Source organism: Plasmodium falciparum, assembly GCF_000002765.6.
Source record: "Plasmodium falciparum 3D7 genome assembly, chromosome: 3".
Classification (NCBI taxonomy): Eukaryota; Apicomplexa; class Aconoidasida; order Haemosporida; family Plasmodiidae; genus Plasmodium; species Plasmodium falciparum.
Window position 1 is genome coordinate 194,213 of NC_000521.4, and position 26,525 is coordinate 220,737.

Sequence of the window (26,525 nt, forward strand, 5' to 3'; positions counted from 1 at the left end):
ACATAAATTTATACATACATATATACATACATAAATTTATACATACATATATACCTACATAAATTTATACATACATATATAGATACATAAATTTATACATACATATATAGATACATAAATTTATACATACATATATAGATACATAAATTTATACGTACATATATAGATACATAAATTTATACATACATTTATACATACATATATACCTATCTACATAATGAACATACCAAAAGAACAAAATAAGAACGATCAAATTAATGTTACCATAGAATATGGAAAAGACAAAAAAATGAAAGTAATTAAAACACCCATAAATGATACCAAGAAAAATAATATCATTAACCATAATTATGATTATTCAAATATAAACGATAAATATAATAACACATCTGATTGTTATTTAATGAATAATGAAGATGGTATAAATTTGTACTTAAATTATTATAAAAAGAATTTCTTGAAATTTCAAGAAAATAATTTATATAATGTTTATGAATTAAAAGATATAGAAAAAAAAATGGAACTAGCCATTTTAGAAATTATGAATTTAATTAATATACAATATGATTATGCTTATCATTTTCTAAAAGCATATAATTTTAATTCAAATGATTTATTAGAAAATTGGTTTAATAATTCAAAAAAAGTATTAACAAAATTAAAGTTATCTCATTTGAAGGAAGAAGATATATTAAATAATAATAATAATAATAATATAGATGAACCCATGATAAAACAAAAAAAAGAACAATTTGTACATAATTGTAAACAAGAAAAATTTATTTGTCCCATCTTATTTTTAGAATGTGATATAGAAGATACATATACTTTGTCATGTGGACATAAATATTCAAAAGAATGTTTAAAAAATTATTTGAAAACCTCATTACACAATGATTTTGAAGATGATATTATTACTAAAGAATGTATAGATCTAAAGTGTAATAAAATAATTAAAAAAAACGACTGGAAAAATATTTGTGAAGAAAAAGATTATGAAAAATATTTATATACCTTATTACATATATATATAAAAAAAAGTAAAGATTTAAAAAAATGTCCAAACAAACCATGTCCATATATAATTCAGTCTGTCATGTTAAATAATAACAATGTCATCTGTAAATGTGGATATCACTTCTGTTTTGAATGTTTACATGAATTTCATAGACCTCTTTTATGTTCATATATTAAAAAATGGTATGAACTCGAAAATAATGATGATCATAATATGAAATGGATACATGCATATACAAAAATGTGTCCTAATTGTAATAAACCTATCGAAAAAAATTCTGGATGTATGAATGTCAAATGCATATGTGGTTATAGCTTTTGTTGGTTATGTCTTGATAATTGGAAAAATCATAAAGGTGGATTTTATAAATGTAACAAGTATTTGGAACATAACTCCAAATATAACGAACAGAAAAAACAAAAAAAAAAAACTGATAAAAAAAAAGATGACACCGTAAAAACTTATGATGATGAAAAAGAGGACACAGACAAAACACATGACAATGATAATATACAAAACAATCGTGAGGAAAAAAGAAATTCTCATCTGATACTCAACAGATATAATCATTTTAAATCAAGATTTAATGATCATCAGTATGCTGAAAACTTTTCTATACATACACAACTACTCTTTTTATATAACTTCTGTAAAAATTATAACATTCATTTACATAAAATGAAGTTCTTTGAAGATGCCATTATTCAAATTATAAAATGTAGAAAAATATTAAAATGGTCCTATACATATGCATACTTCTCAAATTGGAAAAGTGATAATCAGAAACATCTTTTTGAATATCATCAAGGAGAACTAGAAAAAAATCTTGATATCTTACAAACCAAAACAGAAGATATAAACTTAACACAATTTAAAAATAATACAGATAATGATACTGTTAGGGACATACAACAAATTACTCAAATGATTGATATATTTTTTAAAAATATTTGTGAATTTATGGAAAATAATTTTGTTTAGCACACTTTTTAAATTAACGCATTTCAAAAAAAATATAACAAAAAATTTGAATGTTTCATAGAATTTGAAATGTCACACGATAAAAAAAATATATATATATATATATATATATATATTCTTTTTATTTTTATTTTTTTCCTATTTTTTTTTTTTTTTAATATAAAACGCTTTATCATTTTTGAAATTAAAAATATGATGATTTTCATGTGTCATTTGATATAAGAAATATTTTTTGTAAAGATAAAATGTAACACTTTACTGATCAAGTAAGAAGAAATGTGATAATATACACACACGCATATATATATATATATATATATATATATATATATTATCATCATTTTATTATCTTCTTTCCTTATATGTGTATTTTTTTTTTGGGTATACATAATGAATATAAATATAAATTATCAATAACAATATGTTCCTCTCTACTCATTCTTTTCAAGTACGCTATTAATTCAAAATAATCTGCATCATCAGAAAGTTCTATACGTTCATTTTCTATAAAGTAAATAACAAAATAGTATCAACATATATATATATATATATATATATATATATATATATGTGTGTGTATCACATTACATTCACAATATATTATTTTTTCATACTTAGCGCGTATATGCTAAATTTTAAACATTCAGTTGATTGCTCTCGTAACTCATTAGTAGAACATGGACCTTCATAACTTCTTTTTTTAAAAGAATTTAAACCAACTACGGCATTCATTTCTTCAAAGTTTGTAAAATTATTTATTAGATTTATATGTCTAGGTATATTCCATGCTATAAAATGAACAACCTTAGTCGAATTATTCATGCTTGTCAATGTTATAACATAAGATTTTGTTCCTTTGTTTTTATCTAGCCATTCAAATGTGGGCAATGCATTCTCTCCACCACAATCTTTGTTATAAAATTTGGAATCTAATATTTTTACTTTGTCGCTATCGCAATGATGTTCTCCAAAATCTAACACATAATTATGTATATATATATATATATATATATATGAATATACAAAGGAAAAAAAAAAAAAAAATATATTAGTGTATATTATAGTAACAACGAAATAGTTTAATTATTATCCAAATATACATAAATTTTAATTTTTTCTTTTATTAATAATTTGAATACCTGAATTTACCAACTTAATATCTCCCCAAATAAATTGGACACTACAAAGATAATACCATAGTAGGACTACATATTTAAGGTTAAACATTTTTACTATAATTAAAATTAACAAAAGAAAATGATAAAAATGTGCTATATATTTAAAAAAGTACAAATATAAAAATATATATATATATATGTATATATTTTTTTTTTTTTTCGATTATATATTTTCGTTTTTATAATTTTGTTTATCTATTTACATATTTTCTCCTTAAATATATAAATATTTCTTAATAAAAAAAAATGAAAAATATTATATACAAGTGAAAAAAAAAAAAAGAAGAAGAAAAGAACAGAACAGAACAGAAAAAATAGCTTAACCGCTCAATTTATTTGAACCAATGTATATACAACGAAAATATGCAAATAAAAAAAAACATATATATATATATATATATATATATTTTACATAATGTCCCTTTTACAAACATATATCTTCTTATCAAAGATGTTTCTTCTATATTCTATAACATTTATTAATATATTGTATTTTACTTTTTATCTGTCTTTTAATATATTATACAATGTATATACAATAAAAAATAACAAATATAAGAAGTTATAAATATAATCTTTTCACTTTTTTTAAAGGTTACACATATATGTCTTATGTTTGTATATTAAAAAAAAAATAAAATAAAACAAATATAATATATTCAAATATATTTATTTATATTAACATATATAACAAATTTTGAGGACACATATTAAACAATGATACATGGACTTATGAATTTGAAAAAAATATATATATTCATATTAATAGTTTATTATAAAATAATAAATTTATACAATAAAACATTACATATATATATATATACATAAGTGATTTTTTTTTTTTTTTTTTTTTTTTTTTTTTTTTTTTTTTCCCAATTTTCATGGGATCTGTTATTATATATTTCATAAAATATTAACCAGAAATATAACAAAATTAAATAATATTGTAAAAAATGTGAAAAGTAACATTAATAATATATAGAGCATATATAAAAAAATAGATTTTTTTTCATTTCGTTAGTAATATATATATAATATAATATATAATGTTTATTAATTTGTTCAAATTTTTGTAGACAATTAATATGCATTACAAAAAAAATAATAAATATAAGTAATAAAAAGTAAATTATATTTTGTTCATTTTCTATTTTATTTATCACAAAAATAGTTACAACATTTACTATTTGACTTTTCATTTTGTTGTTCCTCTTTTATGATTTGTTCATATAATTTTATTTGGTGATTTTCAAAATTTTCATAATTATTATAGTTATCATAATTTATTTGGTTATTCATGTGTTCATAATAATTGGATTGTTTGTTTTGTTGATCTAAATTCTGAATTATTAAATTATTATAATAATTTTCTAAATTACGAATATTACCAGGACTGAATGGTGATATAATTGGATTGGCACTTTTTAAAAATTCATTATTTCTCATAATATCTGACATTACTATATTTCCACTTTGTAAATTATAGTTTGCATTTACACTAGCTCTAATAAAATCATTATTGTAAAGTTCATGTGTTTTTAATGTATCTGTTTGTATCCATTTATTTTGTAAATATGTCATAGCTAATGGATGTGATGGATATAAAGAGGCAGTGAGTTGTTCTTCAATATATTTATTTGACGTGTTATTATTTTTATTTTTTTCTATATCTTCTTTCATTTCATTCATAAATATATCTGAGTTTTCAAAAAGATATGTTTTTTCATTTTCATTCAAGTTCAAATTAATATCATAATTTGTCTGAAGCATTTTATTATCATCTTTAAATCGTAATTCTTTTGATACATTAAATATGTCATATGCTTTTTCTGTTTCTATATTACTTTTATTTCTAACAAATATATGTTCTTCTGCAATAACTTTCTCTTTTTCATCATTATTAATATGTGCAAAATCATTATTTATTTCATTTTTATATATATTATGATTTTCTTTTGTAACACTCAAATTTTTATGTATTTCTTTACCATTTGAATTGTTATTTATTTCTTTACCATTTGAATTGTTATTTATTTCTTTACCATTTGAATTGTTATTTATTTCTTTACCATTTGAATTGTTATTTATTTCTTTACCATTTGAATTTTCATTTATTTCTTTATTATTTATATTTTCATTTATTTCTTTATTATTTATATTTTCATTTATTTCTTTACCATTTGAATCTTCCTTTATTTCTGTATTATTTATATTTTCATTTTTGTTAATAAATTCCCTTTCTTCGTCTTCTTCTAAGTATATAATTTCTTCCTCTTTACAAATTTCTTCGTTCGTACTTTCGTTCTCCTCCATTTTGTTTCCATTTTCTTCTTCATCTAAAATGAAAAAAAAAAAAAAATAATAAAAAAAATAATTAAATATATACAAGATTGCTATGCATATATACATACATATATATATGTGTATATTTTTACTTTTATAATATGGATAGAATTCACCATATTCCTTCTTTTTTTTCTCTGCTAAATGAGCATTTACTCTCATCCACATAGCATGAACATCATCTTGAGCTAACTCATTTGGATTAACTGCACAAGCCTTTTCCATATACTTCCTATATTTTATATCAACATCACATGGTATTGGTTTTATAACATCTTGTATCTTTAAGTAAGGCTTCTCTTTTATACAATCTACTTGATATACATCTGATATCCACTTAATTTTTGGAATAATTTTTCTTCTCACCGGTACAGGAACAAACGTATCTCTAAATTTTAATACAGGCACTTCCACATTAACCACAACTGGTTTAGGTACCATATAAGGCACAGGAACATCAACAGATATAGGAACATGTTTTTGTACTTCTATATTCTTTACGATTTTAGGCTTAAATACTTGTTCAATTCTTGGATTATGTAACATAGTATTAGTCTTCTCTTTCAATTCACCCATGGTTCGTGGATTACACATACAAGACCCACTAAGGCTATAACAATTTGTTTGTCTATTACCTTGAACATTTTTATTACAAAAACAAGAAACGTTCTCTCGTGTACCAGAAGAAGTAATAGACGTATGCATTTCCGTAGTAGGATGCTCTATAATTATACCCTCTTGTTGTACTACAGGAGGACCATTCATAATTAATCGGGCACCATTTCTAATATTTAAATTAGGATGTTCTATATACCCCCGTTCTACATTTCTGCCTTCCTCTTCATTATTTGTTTCATCGTTTGTTTCGTTTATACATGCTGTAGTTTCATTTTCTTTCTTCGTCTTTTTGGAAGCATCCTTGGGAATATACCTAATATGAATAAAAATAAAAAATAAAAAATAAATATAATATGTAAACAAACAAACACATACATATAAATATATATATATATATATATATATATTTCAATTTTTTGTATCATTTACTTTATAACATATTCAACAGTTTCCACTTCATGAAATCTTTTCATTTCTTTGACTTTAGGTACTTCAACTATTTTCTCTACAAACTTCTTGTGAAATACTGGTCGTTTTATAATATTTTCTTGTATCTCTACCTTTGGTACATACTTAAGACAATACTGTATATCGGGTACGTCGACAATTTTGTCTACAAACTTTACTTCAGGAACTTCAACAACCTAACAAAGAAAATATTTAAAAATTATAAATGTTTTGGTATATATATATATATATATATATATATATATATATATATATATAAATATATATGTGTGTGTTATTATTACCTTTTCTACATATTTCGCGATATATCTTGGTACTTCCTTTATCTTTTCTTCATACACAATCTTTGGAACAGTAGTTTCTATGGTTCTAACAAAAGGAACTTCTACTGTTCTTGTAACAATATCAACCGGTTGATAAGCCGTTATAGCAACCTAAAAAAATAAAAAATTTTCAAACGTAAAATGAGGAATGCGTCAAAAAGAAAATGCACAAATATATATATATATATATATATACATTATTCGGTTCATTTTTGTTTTATTATTTTATTTTTTTTTTTACTTACGTATTCTCTTTCAGTGTGTTGACCTATTTCAACAGCTTTGTCAAGATCTGGTTTCCCTTCAATAATTTTTTTTAAATCCGAATTTTCATTTATTATGTGTTCTCCATATAAATCTTCATATTTTCCATTCATAGATTGCCTCATTTCCTCTGCCTCCTCATTGCAACAATTACTTTTTAATTGACAAGCATTAAACATTTTTTATATTAAATGAAGAATATACAAAATTTTAAATATAATAATATACACAATGAAATTCTCAAAAGTTTTTTTTTGATCTTATCCTTATATATATATATATATATATATATATATATATATTTTATTTTTTTTATTTATTATTTTTCCTTTTTTCCAAGTTAAAAAATTATAGTAGAAATTATAAATCTTTTATTAATAGGTAATATATTTCAAACTACAACACGAAAACAAAATATGTAGATTTGTATTAATAGGTACTTCTTATATGTTATTAAGACCTTATAACATATAAGTATAAAAAATATATATATATTATATATATATATATATATATATATATATATATATTATTGCAATAAAATAATCCCTTTTTTTTTATTCATATATATATTTTTATTTTATTTAACTTAATTATAAGAAAAAGTACTCATTACATTATAGAATATACAGAACAACAGTTACTTTATATATATTTTGGTTATATTACATAACTATTTTAATTTATTTTTATGATAATAATTTATAGCCAAAGTCTGCATATATGTTGCACAAATGAAAGAAAGAAAGAAAGAAAGAAAAAAAAAAAAAATTATACATAATAAAATAATAGAACTCTGAACAAGTTATTACTTTTTTATTTTATTTTTCTTTTTTTACAAGACAGATAAAACGATAAAATTAAGTTAAATTCTATTACCATAAAGAAGAAACCATATAGGCACATACATACGATAACATTTTATGATATATATAGAAAACAAAAAAAATTTGAAATTTTATTCTTATGTCTTGTATTTATGCTTTTTTTTATAAGCCTATTTATATATTTATTTAAGGACCTCTTTTTTAATTACCTTAAATGTAAAAAGCAAAGGAAGGAAATGGGTTTTATATACTCTACATGAGAATGATTATTTGGAATAAAAATGAAATAAAAGTAGTGTTGATATAATATATATATATATATATATATATTTATATTTATATTTATATTTATATATATTATATCAACACTACTTTTATTTCATTTTTATTCAATATATATAATGTTACAATATATATATATATAGATCTATATTTTTCTTTTTTAAAATGCAACCTTGTGCAAATGTACAAAAAAAAAAAAAAAAAAACGACCTCATTTTAGGTTCATTCATTTTAATGTACAAATTTAACTTTTTCTTTTTCCTTTTATTTTTTAACAGTATTTATAAATGTATTATAAATATATTAAAGATTAGAAAAGTTTGCCTTACAATTATTGTAATATAGAAAGAAAGAAATAATAATACAAAAAAAAATATATATATGTATATGTACATATATATGGTAACTCTTAATTTTAAGTCTACATTAAATCTACATATTGTCGCCTCTCATAAAATGACGTTGAAATATTATTCCTATAAATATTATATATATTTTTAAACTACTATACTTTATGCTGTGCACTCATTTGCACAATTAGTACAATATATATATATATATATATATATATTTATTACATATATAGAATTTATATACATATATGTATTTAATTTCTTTTTTTTTTTTTTTTCTTTATAATATATATATATATATATATTTTTTTTTTTCCCCATATATAATACCTTTTTATTTTTGTTCTAAAATTCAAAAATAATATTGCAAAAAAAAAAAAAAAAAAAAAAATGGACAATATAAATAGTTATTATATTAGAAAGAACTATTCAAGTTAAAATATATTATACATATATTTATTATGTGTTAATATTTTATACATATTTTACACACTAAAATATACATATATATATATATATATATATATATATATGTAATATTTTCATTTACATATTATCAAATTTGATAAATTTTATACGTACCCCCTAACGTCCATTCATAACAACATCAGTATATGTAGGAGTGTCAAAAAAAAAAAAAAAAAAAAATAAGTATATAAATATGTATAAATAAATAAATAAATATATATATATATATAATATTTATCCTACAAGTAATACCAAATTATATAGCAAAAAATTTACACACATGTTTTTTCTATACAAATGGAAAAAACGGAACATTTTTTTTTCTATTGAATTTATATCCTTAAATAAGCAAAAAGAATTTTTCTTTTTTATTTATATAATGAATACCCATATTGAAATAAATTCTATTTCTTTTTATTAGACAAAAATAAAAATAAAAATAAACCATCTAATAAAAATAATGAATTTTAATTTTTTTCTATTCATTTCATATATATATAATATTACATTTTTCTTGTATATATATATATATATATATATATATATATATATATATACATATATATTTATTTATATAATATTTTTTTTATTTTTTCTCACACGCGAATGTTGTGCATGAATTAATACAAAGTTGTTAATTATATTTTTTTTTCTTTTCGCACATATAGGAAATAAATATATTATATATATATATGTGATCATTTATTTGTTTATTTTAATTTTTGTTTATTTTTTTTAACAAAAAATATAAAAGAAAAAATATTTAATATATAGACTTATATATAATTAAAAATATACATTATAATAAATACATTTTGTTTAATTCAAATTAAGATTTCACTGTTTATATTTTATTTTTTTGGGGATTTTTTCTTTAGCTATTTTGTACAATCAACATTCTTTTGTCTACAAAATATATATATATATATATATTTAATATAACATTTATTTTTTTCTTTTCTTATCTTTTTTTTTTCATATTTGTTGTTCAATTGTTTTTGTTTTTACATATTTTCCCGAGGTAAGGTTATTCCTTCTATTGTTATATTTTGTAAGTCACATATGATGACCTGTAAATATTACTACTATATAAATATATAAAAAAAAAAAAAAAAAAAAAAAAAAAAAACATACTTATAATATATATATTATATATATATATATATATATTTATACCTTACGACACACTTTCGTTAGTACAAGAAAATGGTCAAGTGTAATGATTCCAACCAGAGCAAAAATTGTACCCGCAATTTTTGCAATGTAAATGAGGAAGATAGAAAAGAAGAAGGCATGATGTCACAAAAGGATAACGAAAATATGTATAATCCAAATGATATTCATAATAATAATTATAATAATTATTATACTAATAATTATTCTGTTGAAAAAAATAAGTTTTCACAAAATAGTATGAACCAAGAAAACTATGAAAATTTTGTAGATTGTCCTCCACAAAATGCCCGTATCTTAAAACCATTAATACAAGAAAAAATCGTCGAAATAATGAAACCAGAAATTGAAGAAAAAATTATTGAAGTTCCACAAGTACAATATATAGAAAAATTAGTTGAAGTTCCTCATGTTATATTACAAGAAAAGTTAATACATATACCTAAACCTGTGATACATGAAAGAATAAAAAAATGCTCAAAAACCATATTCCAAGAAAAAATTGTAGAGGTACCACAAATTAAAGTAGTTGATAAAATTGTTGAAGTACCACAATATGTTTATCAAGAAAAAATAATAGAAGTACCAAAAATTATGGTACAAGAAAGAATTATACCTGTTCCAAAAAAAATTGTTAAAGAAAAAATTGTAGAAATACCACAAATCGAATTAAAAAATATTGATATAGAAAAAGTACAAGAAATACCAGAATATATACCAGAAGTTGTACAAAAAGATATACCATATACACAAATTGTAGATAGACCTTATCATGTTGAAAAAATTGTTGAAGTACCACATGTACAACATATATATAGAAATATTGTTTCACCACAATACAGACATATACCAAAACCAGTAGAAATTCCTATGGCACATTATAGAACATTTCCTGTAGAAAAAATAGTTGACAGAAATGTACCTGTCCCTGTAGAATTACAAATAGTTCAAGAATTCTTATGCCCAAAAATAGAAGCAAGATATAAAGAAATACCTGTACCTGTTCATGTTCAACGAATTATTGAACACCCTATACCAAAAGATGCTATGAATAACCCACATCTATTACCATTATATTATCAAGAAGATAATAATATAGAGATGTCAACAAATAAAAAAAATACTATGGAACAAAATAAAAATAAAAACTGTTTTATTTTTAATCTTAATAGAAATGATTCCAGAAATTCTAGTCATGCAAGTCCATCAGTTGAATTATTATTACATAATGATAAAAGCCAAAAACAATTTTATAATAACCATACTAATAAAAAAACTTCTATCATAAGTAATCCAAATGTTTTTAACAACTATAATCAAAATGGTACTCTCAATCAATTTAATCCAAATGATAATATAAATAATAATATGGAACATATAATACATCATAATAATAATAATATACCTTCAAATGTAAATTTCAAATCTTTTCATGATAATGTTATAACACATAACAAAATTAATAATAACATGCCTTATGAAAATAACACAGTCTTAAAAAATAATTATTCTGTAAACATCCCACAAACATATACTACAAAGGAATTTGCAAATAATATTTATTCCTCACCTTCTCCTGTCTTATCATCATCCCACACTGAACACGCATAAATAATGAAAAATCAAATAACCTAAATTACAACTGTCTCGGAATTGTTTCATATATATATATATATATATATATATATATATATATATATATACAGATATATTGAAAAATGTTTATTTCTTTATTGAATATTTTAATTATTTTGAACACAAACAAATGTATATACATACGTTTCATATATTAACTTTTACATATCCTATCTAATTTTCTCATTCTTTTTTTTTTTTTTTTTTTTTTTTTTTTTTTATTTTACTATTTATTACTTCATCAATGAATTAAATAAAAAAAAAAATAAAATATAAAATAACACTTATGTGAACTATTTATTTACCACTTATTTTGTGGCATTTCTAAATTTGTTAATTTATCCCTTCCCCAAACATTAATAATATAAGTCATTATAGGGACGAAAAAAAAAAATAACATAAGACCTACGTAATATATATATATATATATATATATATATATATACATATTTATATATATAATGTTGAGAAACTCTTGTTTTCAAATATGTACATAGAATAGACATTTTATATTTCTTTTTTCTATATCAAATGATCCAGGAAAACATTAAAACATGTTTAAAATTTAAAACAAATATAGTTTTATTACTTAAACTTTGTAAAAATCAACAAAAAAGGAGTAACAAAAATATTAAAAATACTTAAAAAATATATTGTATTAATATTATATTTTCATAAGAATATATAAATATAATAATAATATATAAAAATATATATGTGAATATATAAATAAAAACATATACATATGAATAATAAATAAATAAATAAATAAATAAACATATATATATATATATATATGATTAAAAAAAAAAAAATAAAGGTTTCCACGAAATATATATTTAATTTTTTAATTGATTCAGACATATATAAAAATATTTACATATATACATATATATATGTGAATTATATTTTTATTTTCATTTTTAATTAATTAAAAAAAAAAAAAATATATGATCCATTAAATGATCTCTTTTGAAAATTTACATAATATATATTACTTTTCTTTTCTTAAGGTTATCTGTGTTTTCAGTTCGGTTGCATTTCTTTTTTATTTTTTACTTTTTACTTTTTATTTTTTACTTTTTATTTTTTACTTTTTATTTTTAATTTTTAATTTTTTATTTTTTATTTTTAATTTTTAATTTTTTATATTTTACTTTTTATTTTTTAATTTTTTTTTTTTTTTTTTTTTTTTTGCTTATTTAATAATATCCTTGGGTACCTTGGCAGGTAAGTCGAACCCCTCAATTTTCATTTCTATGAAATGTCTAGCTAAGGAATATTCGAAAAGATCGAGATATCCATCTTCTGTTATATCCGCCAAATTCCATATTTTATGTAGAACGGCACTTGGTAATTTACTTTTTATTAGATCTTGTTTAACTTGTTCTCCTGATAATTTTCCAAAATCATCTGGACCTAGTTTATAAAAATCATCAGAATATTTTGAAGTATCAATTGGGCTTAATAAATATTTTTGTTTTACCCATAAGGGTATTTCTCCTGATGTTAACTCTAAAAATGGTGTTAGTTTATTTTCGACAATTGTACCTTCTTGATTTTCAAATCTTGACACTTCAACAGTAACAGATTCTTTCGGAATCATTTCTAATAATTGTGGTATATGTGTATTTAAAACTTTATTTATCCTATCGATTTTTTTTGTTTCTAATTTAGGAATTCTCATCCAATCCATATCTAATAATTTTTCTTTCATAAATTGTACAGGAGGGAAATCTCCCAGTGGTAAATTATAATCTTTAGATACCTCCTCATATATTTTTTCTAAAGAATTTACAATTTTTCTTTTATTTAAGAATTTTTTAAAAAATGGTAATTTTTTTCTTAAGTGTGTTAATAAATATATATGAACTTTTAAAGTTCGACATCTTTTAATAAAATCATTTAATCTAACCATTGTAGAATTTCTAGGAATTTTCGAAATTTCTTTATATAAATCAGAAGCTTCTTCTTCAAATATTGTTCTATTTTCATCATGCATTAATTTTTTATCCCAAAAGGATCCTATATATACCCTATTAACTTCTGGGGTATTTATAACAATACCTAAAGACCACATTAATGAACCATAAACTCTCATTAATTGTTGAGTATTTATTGTATCCGCTTTATTTAATATTATACGAATTTTAGAATCTTGTCCTTTAATTGCTTGTATACATCTTCTAAATTCATCAGATATATCTAATTTATGAGCATCAAAAATTAATAATATTAAATCAACTCGTTGTGCAAACCAATATATTACTTTTTCGAAATCGTAACCACGACTTATTTGCTTTATTCCACTTAATACACCTGGTGTATCAATAATCGTTACAGATTTTAATACTTCGCTAGATGTATTAGAACATTCTAATTTTGATAAAAAACTATTACCAAAACTTTCTAGTTGTGAAAATGGTTTCGTAATATCACTTACTAAAGCATTACCTGGTATTAATTGTTCTTTCTCATTATACATAACAGCTACAAATTTATCAGTAGTAGGTTCAGGACCTATTCTCATACCACAATATTCTTTTTCAATTAAATGTTTAATAAATGTTGTCTTACCTGTGGAATATTGACCTAACAATAATATCATAGGTTTTGATAAAAAATCACCACTTGTTAATAATGGTTTATAAAAATGATAATACATAAACTCCTTTTCTAAATCTAATATATATGTTTTATATAATGAATACAGACCTTCCAGCACATTGTCATATACCACTGTCTCCTCCTCAGTTCTGTACAAAAGCTTCCTCATCCTTTCAACCATATATAATGACATGTACTCAAAAAAAAAAAAAAAAAAAAAAAAAAAAAAAAAATTATCACTTAACACAAGAGTGTACACATATATATATATATATATATATATTTATATATTTATATATTTATTTATTTATTTATGTGTGCGTCTTGTTTCATATTAATATTATGGGTACATATAAATTTACATTCAAATATGTACTACATAATTTTATCATCAACAGAAAGTTTCATAATAATTTATAACTAAGAATAACTACACAAACATAAACATATATACATATATATATATATATATATATATATATTAAATATATAATGAAAAAAAAAAATTAAAACAACCAAAAACAAAACTAAACATAAAAACTTCTATCATTTTAAAAAAAAAAAAAAAAAAAAAAAAACACCTTAATAAAATATTATTCCTTTAATTTTTGTTCACATTATATTCTATATTATAAAAATATATAATTTCACCTTTTCTCATTTTTGAAATTCTTCATTTTGAGAAAAATATGGAAAATTAAAAAATGTGAACAATGGACATAAATATATATATATATATATATATATAATATAATATATGTTAATATATACAATCAAATAATTATATAAATTTTATTGTATATCTATTATAAAAATAAAAAAAAAAAAAAAAAAAACACATATAAAAAACATTGAATTATATATATTTTATTATATTTATATATAATGTGAATTATTAAAACATATGCATTTTTAAGGTAGTTATGTATATATAAATATATATTATGTTAACGTCTTTCATTCATATTGTTATTATATTTTTTAATTATTATGTTATAAAATATAATATAAACATATTATATAAATATATATATATATATTATAATATATAAATTTTTATAAATTATTAACAATATATATTATTTATATATATATATATATAAAGAAAAAAAAAAAAAAAAATAATATATATATATATATATTATTATATATAATTATATAGATAAATAATATAATCTTTATAAAAAATTAATAATCATAAAATGTTAAAATAAAATGAAATAAAAACACTATTTTTTATTTGGTTTAAATATAAAGAAAAAAAAAAAAAAAAAAAAAATTATATTAAAAAAAATGAAGCGTAAATTTATATATATTTTTTTTTATACTTGATTGGTTTTTTTTTAAATATATATATAATATATATATATAAAATTAAATAAATATATAAATATAATTTTATATATATTTAATTAATATATAATTATATATATATAATATATATTTTTTATATAATATTATTATTATAATATATTTTTGTATACTTATATTTTTTTTTTCTTCAAAAAAAAAAAAAAAGAATAAATATATTATATATATATGTATTATAAATATATTTTATTTATAATATTTATATTGTTTATAAAAAAGGGTAAAATTTTGGCGATATATATATACATATATAATAAAATAATAATATATTTAATAATTTGTTATATTATATATGTATTTATATAATTTCAATTGTGTTTATATATTTATTTATTAAACTATAAAAATAAATATTTACAAATGTTATTCTTTATATATATTATAAATATATTATTATATTATCATGTAGAGTTTTTTTATTCTGTATGAATTTATAATCTTTTTTAATAAATAAAAAATTATTATATATAATAATATATAAATATATTTTTTTGTTATTTTTATCAATTTCAACATATTATTTTGTAAAAATATTCTTTACTTCATTGTTCTTTTTTATGTACCTAGTCCTTATATATATATATATATAATTGTGGACGTCCATTTTTTTTTTTTTTATAATGGTATAAAATTTATAATAGCTCTTATAAAATACGTTATTTATTATTATGTTTATTTTATTTATTTATATTATTTTTAATGTACTTTTTATGAATACAAAAATATTATTTATTTCATTTATTGTTATCCTTTAAAAAAAAAAAAAAAAAAAAAACCAATAATGTATAATATTTTCTATATATTATACATACATATATATATATATATATATATAACCATTTATATATAAAGGTTTAAAAAAAAAATAATGTTCTTTGATATATTATGATAAAGATAAAAAGAAAAAAAAAATTGCTCATTCGACGTTCATATAAATAGTGTCCATTTCATATGTAAAAAAAAAAATATATATATATAATAAAAAAATGAAACTCTTGCGTATTTTATAAATTCATATATATAAACATAAAAAATTATAATTTAACATTTTTATTATATGTATCAAGCCCATGTCATATGTTTTTACGAAAGTGGAAAGTAGAAGAGAATAATGTGGTCCTAAAATAACATTGTATCATAATTCACGTATCAATCTATTTGATCGTTTTCCTTTTTTCATAAAAAAGAAAAAATATATATTCCTATATAATACTATGTATACCCACTGTTGCATATATATATATATATATATATATATATATATATGTATATGTTTTATATTTTTTTTTTTCCCTTAATTTTTTTTTTTTAATTCTTACACCTTCCAATAATATCCAAATCGAAAATATTGTCCTAAGGTATTACTGTTTTGGGTCTATTAATAAAACTATTATATCATTAGAAAGATAAAATAATATGTACCATTTTTTTTTCCTTTTTTCTTTTCTTTTCTTTTTTTTTGTCGTATTAAAATTTGATCTTTTTAAAATTATATAATTCCTATTTCATTTAAAAAAAATAGAAAACATATTAAAAGTGTATGTTCATTTTTATATATTATTCTTTAATTCATAATTTTATTCATTTATATAAGGAAATATATATATATAAAATAATATTATTATGGTTACCTTTAATGTGCAATATATTATCTATTTTATTTTTATTTTTTTCATAACACATATTAGTTTCAGCATATGAATATTAACAAATGTATATTTAATAATAATAATAATAATAATATATATATATATATATATATATATATATATATATATATGCTTAATTTTTAATTTGTTTTTTTTTTTTTTTTTTTTTGTTATACCATATTTATAATGATAAATATAGTAACACATTTAATATGAAGGTATATTACATAAAAAAATTTATGAACGTCCAATTTTTAAATAATAAACTAAGAAAATGATAAAATAATGATGTGATACAAAAATATGGAAAATATATGAAAATACATAATTAAAAAAAAATATATATATATTCCCTTTCTATATATATATATAATATATACATATTATTATACAATATATTTAAAATAATGTGCAATGCATATATACTCTTATTTATGCATCAACTTTTATACACTTGATAAATATAGGAACAAGATTATGTAATGGTTTAATATTATAATTTTTTAAAAAATATGCTAAAATTTTCAAAACATGTCAGTCATAAAATAAATACCCCATATAGGTTTATGCCATATATTATAAATAACATTACAAACAACTTATACTTTATTTTGTTACACAATTTTATACCTTATAAGAACAAACATATATATAACAAATGTAATTTTTATATTATAGATTATAAACAGTTCCATATACTTCAAGATTATATAGCAGAGAAGGAAAAAAATACCGGAGACAAATCCGTAAATTATGGAGAAGGAAAAATAAAACAAATACGACACAGCAATAATAAGGATAATAGTAATAATAATAATAATAATAATAATAATAATAATAGTAATAATAATAATAATAATAATAATAGTAATAATAATAATAATAGTAATAATAATAATAATAGTAATAATAATAATAATAATAGTAATAAAAATAGCAATAATAATAATAATTATAATGATTATTATAAAGATGGACAAAATATTGTAATTAATACAAATTACACATCCTCTTATTATAAACACAAAAAATCTGTGAATAATATATTCATAAATAATGATGTATTCTCTTCGTTACAAAATATTTTTCTATTAATAAATAAGATAAATAAAAACTTTTTTCAAAGAGTTCAGCCCAAATTTGATGGAAATCAAAAACAAATTATAATTGACAATGTTGTTTATATTAATAAACACCCATATGTATTACACATCCTATTAAAAAACAATAATGTAAATATCAACATATATAAAGAAATAGATATATTACTAGCTAGCGAATATTTTAGTCATTTATGTAATAATATTAACAACTTGGACTTTTTTTCCTTAGTATCCTTATTTCACATATACATACCCAAAAAAAAAAAAAAAAATTATACAATAGTAAAAAATGCAAATGATATATACAATAGTAATAATAGTTATGATGGAATAATAAAAGATAGACAAGAAAATATTGATGAAGAGGAGGAAAAAAATCAAGAGCATTTAAATTTAATTCCCTTTCTTGATATAATAAAAAATTGCATATTAAAAAATATATGTATTCAAATAAACCACTTAATGACAAATGTTAAAAATAATAATGAACATAAAGATAATCCTATCAATGTGAATAAGAAAAAAAAGAAGGTTACCTTTCATGATATTTATGGAGAAGTTATAAATATTCTATATATTATAAAAGATGATGATATAAAAAATTATATTAATTATATACATGTTATACTTGATACATTATATAAAAATATACATAAACATATTCATCATTATAATTATACATATTCCATTAAATTACTTAGATATATAAATACTATTCTATCCTTTTACATAAACCATTCTTATATATCAAATGAACAAAAGATACAAAAAAAAGAAAAAAATGTCTCAAAATATTTTTCATCTCTAATTGATAATAATTTCTTTTACATACAAAAGGAAAATTTCTCTTTTAATTATGTCCATAAAAATTATAATATATTATATAATTGGGACATGTATAATACAACAAATATAAATAATAATATTAACCATGATAAGAATATTCAACAGTATACTAATGATGATAATACTACTATATATATAGAAGATCTTAATAACCTACAAAATTATAATTTAAACAAAAAATTACTATATAAAACAAATGAAGACATTTATGATATATCCTTTATGCCTAAACATATAGAACATAATAATAATATATTAAATGATAATGATGTAACATGGAATAACAACTCTTCATCTAATTATCATCATCCCAATGTTTATAAAGAACAATATGATAAAATGGGAACATTACCTATTATTAAGAATAGTCCAAATGAATATAATTTAATTTCAAAAGATATAGAAAGTTATAAATATATAATAAAATTTTCTATTGAATTATTATATATTATTGTAAAAAAGATTAAATATGTACACCATACAAATACTTTCGCAGACGAAGAAATAATATTAGAAATAATTAATACATTAATTCATATTCATCATACATATCATACAGATATTAATAATATGATAAATGAAAAATCGTTATTTTTAAAAAATAATATAATTAATTCAGAATATAATAATAATTACTCTATATACTTTTTCCTTTTTTTAGATTTTATTTTTAATACTTTAAAAAAAAAATATATATATATATCTCATAATGATAATCACATGAACGAAATAATTACACAATATTATTATAAAAATGAAAATTTTTTTAAAATTCTCTCATTACTTAGCAATATTAGATACTTATTAACATGTAATAAAAGACAACCAAAAAATATGGAACCTTCTACTCATAATAATACTTTATGTGAAAATCATAAAATACATATATCGCATCAAAAAATAATAGAAGGTACTACAAATGAAAAAAAGAAAATGTTTATAAGTAAAATAAATGAGCATATATATCAACTAACAAATGATATAATTTTATTTTATACAGAATATAGCAACAAAATGAATAATAATAATCATCGTAATTATCATTATTTTCAAAAAGATGGATCTTCATATAACAATACTATAAACATACAATTTTATATATTCTACTTATTTAATGATGTGTATCTTCAAAATAATTATGCTATGAGAAAAATTATCTTTTCCTATTTTTCAAACAGTTATAAATACATATATTCATATCCACTCTTAAATTATAATATAACATATTTACAATATATAACTATTTATAATTTTCTTAAATTGTTCAAAAATGAAATTAATGAACCCTCAGAAGAATATGATAATGTTGTAAAAATTTTTATTCGCTTATTTGATAATAATACATATCAACAAATTGGAGTACAACAAAATATTATTAACACAACAAATATTTATATACAACATGACATAAAATATTATATCCACAATTTATATAAAATATGCTATTTTTTTATATTATCCAAAAAATTAATTACAAATGTAGAATTTATTAATCAAATCAATTCTATCTTTTATTTAAATTTTTATATGATCAATCAATGGGTACAAACAGAAAGAGGAAAAAACAAACTGAACGATTCAGGTCATTTTACACAATTAATAAATAAATGTATGAACAAAATAATTATCATATTTGTTATACACAAGTATTGGCAAATATTGAAAACAGAAGATACCATAAAATATTTATCAACATTTATTTATGCCACACATGATTTAATAAGTAACGAAAATAAAAGAAAATTATTACTTTATATTTTTCCTTTTATGAAAGAAAAAAAACACGAAAAGGTGCTGATTCGTTTGACATATCTTTTAAGAAATGGTGAGCTAGCCAAAAACAATGAAATAAATCTAGAAAAATATTATCAATCAGAAAAAAAAAAAAATCAATCAAAGAATATACCATATGAAAATGATATAAGTCTAACCTATGAAAAATATAATGAACAAACAGTTGAAGATTATAAAAATGATACGGTCCTATGTCCATCGAACTTACATGTACAAACAAATATAAATAACAAAAATAAAGAACAAAAACAAATATATGTGAACTATAATAATTATTTCAAGAATTATGATATCAAAAATACAAGCAAAATAAATCATAATCCAATTCATATAAACGTAAAAGAAATCATAAACCATTTGGAAGAAAATGAAAATATTAAATTAAGTAATGATGAATTACACAAAATATTAAAAGAACATATTAATCAAATGGATATAATAAAACAAGAAAATATGTTATTAAAAAACAAATTAAATTATATTGTACTAAATTTTGAAAATTTTATTTCTTCATATATTCATAATATTATATCAAATAAAAATGCTCACGTCCTTTATACAAAGACAAACATTTCTGTAAACAACGACAGCATAAATGAAGAAACAAACAAACAAATAATTAAAGAAACATTTAAAGAAAAACATAAAGAAGAACAACAAGAATATATTCATGTATATAATAAAACATATCATGAAGAAAAAAAGCAGGAAACCAAAGTAAGCATAAAATTTAATTATCAACAAATGGATGTTAAAAATGAATATTTTCACACACTTAAAAAATATCAAACTAATCATTCATTCAAAATTAATAATATTTTAATAAATATGTATATGTATAACCCTTATATATGTGCAAAAAAAAATAAAAACTTTTTTCTATCCAAAAATAAAAAGCATAAAAAAATTATTATTCTTCCTTATGATACTTATAAAAATATTAAAAAAATACTTACATATGATGATCATAACGAAAAAACCAAAATCTTCAAAAGTCTTCAAAATGTAATTTATTTGTTTTACGATAGATTTAAAGCATTATTTGAAAAAATAAATTAAAACAAATAAAATTTATTAAAAAGGTCATATTATTAAAATTTATAAAGCAAAAGTGAAGAAATCAAAAAATTTAAAATTAATATATACATAAATGAATATATATATATATATATATATATATATAATAACTATATCCGTTTCATTATCACACTTTGCATATATATATATATATATATATATATATATATACATAATAAATACTTTTCATACAACATATTTTATTTTTTATTAGTTTATTATTATTTTATTTTTTTGTTTTTAATATAAAAATTAAAATATATTATTATTATATATATTTCTAAATCATATATGATGAGGTATAACTTAATACAATACCCTAAATAAATAATATATGTTTAATATGTTTTTTTTTTTTTTTTAATCTTTTTATATTCCTTAATTTTTAAAACTTTCAAAATAAAAACATAATTAAATATAATAAAAATACATTATTAACAAACATATGCATCATATATTATATTTTTATAATATATATTTATATATATATTATTATATGTATATTTTATTTTGCCCTTTTAAAATTTTCCTCCTCAAATTCAAGCCCCACTTTGATCTCCAAAAATATATAGTAATAAATAAAATGATAACAGAAAAAAAAAGCACATATTAAAAAAAATATATTTATGTATATAATTAAATATATATAATATTTATTATATATATTTTTTATAAATATTATATATGAAAAATAAATGAGCATATAATAATAAAAACCTTATTATATATTTATTTATATATATATATATTATATTTATTATATATTAATATATTATATATATTATTTTTTCTTCTATATTTTATAATAATATATAATAAAAATAATAACTAGTATAACACAAAAAAATATTAATGTTAATTTATGATATATGTATATTTTATATATTATTTATATATATATATATATATATATAAATAAAAAATTAATAACAAAAAAAAAAAAAAAAAAAAAGCCTTCAAACTTTTTACAAAATTTAAAAAATATTAATACCATTTATTTGGATGTATATTTTTACCTTTTTTTATTTTACTTTTTTTTTTTTTATAAAAAGAATAATATTTATCTAAAATACAAAAAAAAAACATTTTTTTTTTTTTGTTCACTTATTATGAAGAATAAATAAAAATAATATATTGTTATATTTATAAAATTAAAATTTAATATCAAAAAATATATATAAAAATAATAATAATTATATATAATATATTTATATTAATGTTTCAAAAAAAAAAAAAATTAACATTTTAATTATATAAAAAATACATTTATAATTTCCAATTATTTAACATAATTTTTTCATTTTTTCATCTTTTATTATATTTTTATTATTTTATTTACTTTTATTAAAAATGGTGAATGTTCCAAAAACAAGAAAAACATATTGTAGTAACAAATGTAAAAAACATACAATGCATAAAGTCAGTCAATATAAAAAAGGAAAAGAAAGATTATCATCATTAGGAAGAAGAAGATATGACATGAAACAAAAAGGTTTTGGAGGTCAAACAAAACCAGTTTTTAAGAAGAAAGCTAAAACTACTAAAAAAATTGTTCTTAAATTAGTAAGTACATAAAAAAAAATATACCTTTTACATCGTTGTTTTTTGTTTTATATGTGTATTTTATTATATATATATATATATATATATTTTTTTTTTTAAGTAATAAAATAATAATTTTCTATATAATTTTATACCATTTTATAATGTTTAGCATAATCATTTATATATATTTTTAAATGAATTATATATTATTGTCGACTTTATTTATCCTTTTATTTTTTTTGTTATGTATAGGAATGTACCAAATGTAAAAAAAAAAGATTTCAAACCATGAAAAGATGTAAAACTTTTGAAATGGGAGCTGATAAGAAAAAGAAGGGAGGAGCAGTATATTGAACGTAAAACATATCTATCAAAATAAATCATTAATCAACAATATAATGAAAGAAACATAAAAACTTTTGTGTACAAAGAAAAATAAATGAATAAATAATAAGGATATATTTTTTTAAATATATATATATATATATATATATACTTTTTTTTTTTTTTCATTATATATTTATACAAAAATATATATATATATATATATATATATGTATATGTATAATTTTATGTATATATTAACGAATGAAGAAAAAAAAAAAAAAAAACATATTCTTTTCTTTTTTTTTCTTTTTTTTTTTTTTTTTAATTTAAAAATTTAAGAAACTGCAATAATTTTTTTATGTGACTGTATGTAATGGAGTCACATGTAAATAATTAAATTATATTTCAAAAATTATAAATTTATAGTTTAACCTTAAAAAAAAATAAATATATATACAACATATACTTATATATGTGAAGATAATAGTTTGTATAATATACATAATAATTGAAAAATATATGGATCATAAAAATGCTATGATCCAAAAATGGTTATTGTTATAATTAATGTACCTTGTTTAAATAGAACAAAAAAAATTGAAAAAAAAATTAAAATATAAATTTATTTCTGTGTGTCCACAAAAAAAAATCTTTTTATTTTATAATTTTTTCCAACTCTCCTCTATTATATAAATCTGAAATTATATCATATCCTCCAATGAAATTATTATTTACATATAAATTGGGTATATACGGCCAATTACTATAAATCTTTATAGCTTCACGTAAGTTGTTATTTTTCATTACATCAATGTATACATAATCTTTCACATTCATACTATTGAGTATATTGACTACCTGGAAAAAGTGTATTATAAAAGAATAAAAATATAAATGAATAAACATATATATATATATATATATTTATTTATATATCTAAGAATTTATGAAGAACAAATATAATTTACATTTGCGCTAAATCCACATAAGGGCTTTTCCGGGGTCCCTTTCATAAAGAGAACTATTTTCTCTTGTTCAAGTAGTTCTTTAATTTTTATTTTTAAGGTCTAAAAAAAAAAAGAAAAGAATATATATAATAAAAAATTATAGTAGACAACACTATGTTATATAAAAAAAATACTTCATTTTTAAATGAACATATAAATAGTAATTAAGCTATTATACATATATATTCACCTGGTATACTTCTGTTTTTTCAAAATCTTTATATTCATTTGTACCACTGTATTGTGTTCGTTGTTCAGGTATAACACCGTTATTTTTATCATCCGCTGAATTGCTAAAGTTAATTTTTGATACTTTTTTAAAAGGAAATAATTGCCTATTACTATTTATTATTGCATTTTTACTTAAGGAAAAGAAAACTCCATATTTGTTTTTCATTATCATTTTGAGAAAAAATAAAATAATAAATAAAAATACATGAACAGGTCAGGTTATTTTTTTATTCAAACAACTCATAAATAGCTAGTTCGTACAACTACAAAAAAAAAAAAAAAAAACATATATATATATAACATAATTAATATAAATCTCTATATTTTAATTACTTCAAAACAGCCTTATATGATTGTTATATATTTATAAAAAATAAATCATATATTTTGGATATATCAGTTTTCCATTTAAAAATAGAACACCGTATGATTATATGACATTTTATTTTGTAAAAATAACTTAAAAAATGAAATATAATTAATAAACATAATTATTTTATAATATTTTCTATGTTGTGTGTATAACTAAAAATTTTTACAATAGGAAAGGGTAAATATATAAATATGTATATTCTTTATTTATCTTTTGAATTTCCTAATATTTTTATTTTTTATTTTTATATTATTATTAATTTTTTTTTTTTTTTTTTTTTTTTTTTTTTTTTTTTGTTGTTCTTAATGATTCAATGCACGGTGTATATTTTAAAATATTTTAGCTTTTAGTATAGGATAGATAATATATTATATATTTTCATAACATTATATATATTATTATATACATTATGAAATATATAAAATAAATTGGGATTTAATATTTTAGCTTTTTTTCCTTATAATATATATTATTGTATTATATTTTTAATAATAATTAATTCAATTATTTATAAGCCATATAATGTATAATACGTAAATTATGTTAAATGACTAATTGTATATTGTTCCTTTTTTAATTTAGGATCATTTAAAGGTTTCAGTTGTGTAACATAAATGTTTCTCTATATATAAAATAGAATTAATATATATATATATATATATAT

General features: G+C 18.6%; 8 protein-coding genes across 8 annotated transcripts; 4 read left to right on the forward strand and 4 right to left on the reverse strand.

Moving 5' to 3' along the window:
* Nucleotides 1-217: 217 nt before the first annotated feature.
* On the forward strand, nt 218-1,999 carry PF3D7_0303800 (IBR domain protein, putative; the record flags this gene model as incomplete). Its single annotated transcript, XM_001351077.1, has 1 exon — nt 218-1,999. One exon carries the CDS (start codon nt 218-220, stop codon nt 1,997-1,999), a length of 1,782 nt encoding a protein of 593 aa, XP_001351113.1.
* Nucleotides 2,000-2,357: 358 nt separating this feature from the next.
* PF3D7_0303900 (phosphatidylethanolamine-binding protein, putative) lies at nt 2,358-3,226 on the reverse strand (the record flags this gene model as incomplete). Its single annotated transcript, XM_001351078.1, has 3 exons — nt 2,358-2,503; nt 2,614-2,973; nt 3,139-3,226. The coding sequence occupies 3 exons, from the start codon at nt 3,224-3,226 to the stop codon at nt 2,358-2,360; spliced, it is 594 nt and encodes a 197-aa protein (XP_001351114.1).
* A 1,103-nt stretch (nt 3,227-4,329) lies between these two features.
* On the reverse strand, nt 4,330-7,372 carry PF3D7_0304000 (inner membrane complex protein 1a, putative; the record flags this gene model as incomplete). The annotated part of the gene is made up of 5 exons (XM_001351079.2): nt 4,330-5,513; nt 5,613-6,451; nt 6,568-6,782; nt 6,891-7,040; nt 7,175-7,372. The coding sequence occupies 5 exons, from the start codon at nt 7,370-7,372 to the stop codon at nt 4,330-4,332; spliced, it is 2,586 nt and encodes an 861-aa protein (XP_001351115.2).
* Nucleotides 7,373-10,329: 2,957 nt separating this feature from the next.
* On the forward strand, nt 10,330-11,907 carry PF3D7_0304100 (inner membrane complex protein 1e, putative; the record flags this gene model as incomplete). Its single annotated transcript, XM_001351080.1, has 1 exon — nt 10,330-11,907. The coding sequence occupies one exon, from the start codon at nt 10,330-10,332 to the stop codon at nt 11,905-11,907; it is 1,578 nt and encodes a 525-aa protein (XP_001351116.1).
* A 1,222-nt stretch (nt 11,908-13,129) lies between these two features.
* Nucleotides 13,130-14,731, reverse strand: PF3D7_0304200 (EH domain-containing protein; the record flags this gene model as incomplete). Its single annotated transcript, XM_001351081.1, has 1 exon — nt 13,130-14,731. The coding sequence occupies one exon, from the start codon at nt 14,729-14,731 to the stop codon at nt 13,130-13,132; it is 1,602 nt and encodes a 533-aa protein (XP_001351117.1).
* Nucleotides 14,732-18,070: 3,339 nt separating this feature from the next.
* Nucleotides 18,071-22,360, forward strand: PF3D7_0304300 (conserved Plasmodium protein, unknown function; the record flags this gene model as incomplete). The annotated part of the gene is made up of 1 exon (XM_024473171.1): nt 18,071-22,360. One exon carries the CDS (start codon nt 18,071-18,073, stop codon nt 22,358-22,360), a length of 4,290 nt encoding a protein of 1,429 aa, XP_024328873.1.
* Nucleotides 22,361-23,728: 1,368 nt separating this feature from the next.
* On the forward strand, nt 23,729-24,277 carry PF3D7_0304400.1 (60S ribosomal protein L44; the record flags this gene model as incomplete). Its single annotated transcript, XM_001351084.1, has 2 exons — nt 23,729-23,941; nt 24,176-24,277. 2 exons carry the CDS (start codon nt 23,729-23,731, stop codon nt 24,275-24,277), a joined length of 315 nt encoding a protein of 104 aa, XP_001351120.1.
* A 627-nt stretch (nt 24,278-24,904) lies between these two features.
* Nucleotides 24,905-25,660, reverse strand: PF3D7_0304500 (1-cys-glutaredoxin-like protein-1; the record flags this gene model as incomplete). Its single annotated transcript, XM_001351085.1, has 3 exons — nt 24,905-25,108; nt 25,219-25,317; nt 25,448-25,660. The coding sequence occupies 3 exons, from the start codon at nt 25,658-25,660 to the stop codon at nt 24,905-24,907; spliced, it is 516 nt and encodes a 171-aa protein (XP_001351121.1).
* Nucleotides 25,661-26,525: the final 865 nt, after the last annotated feature.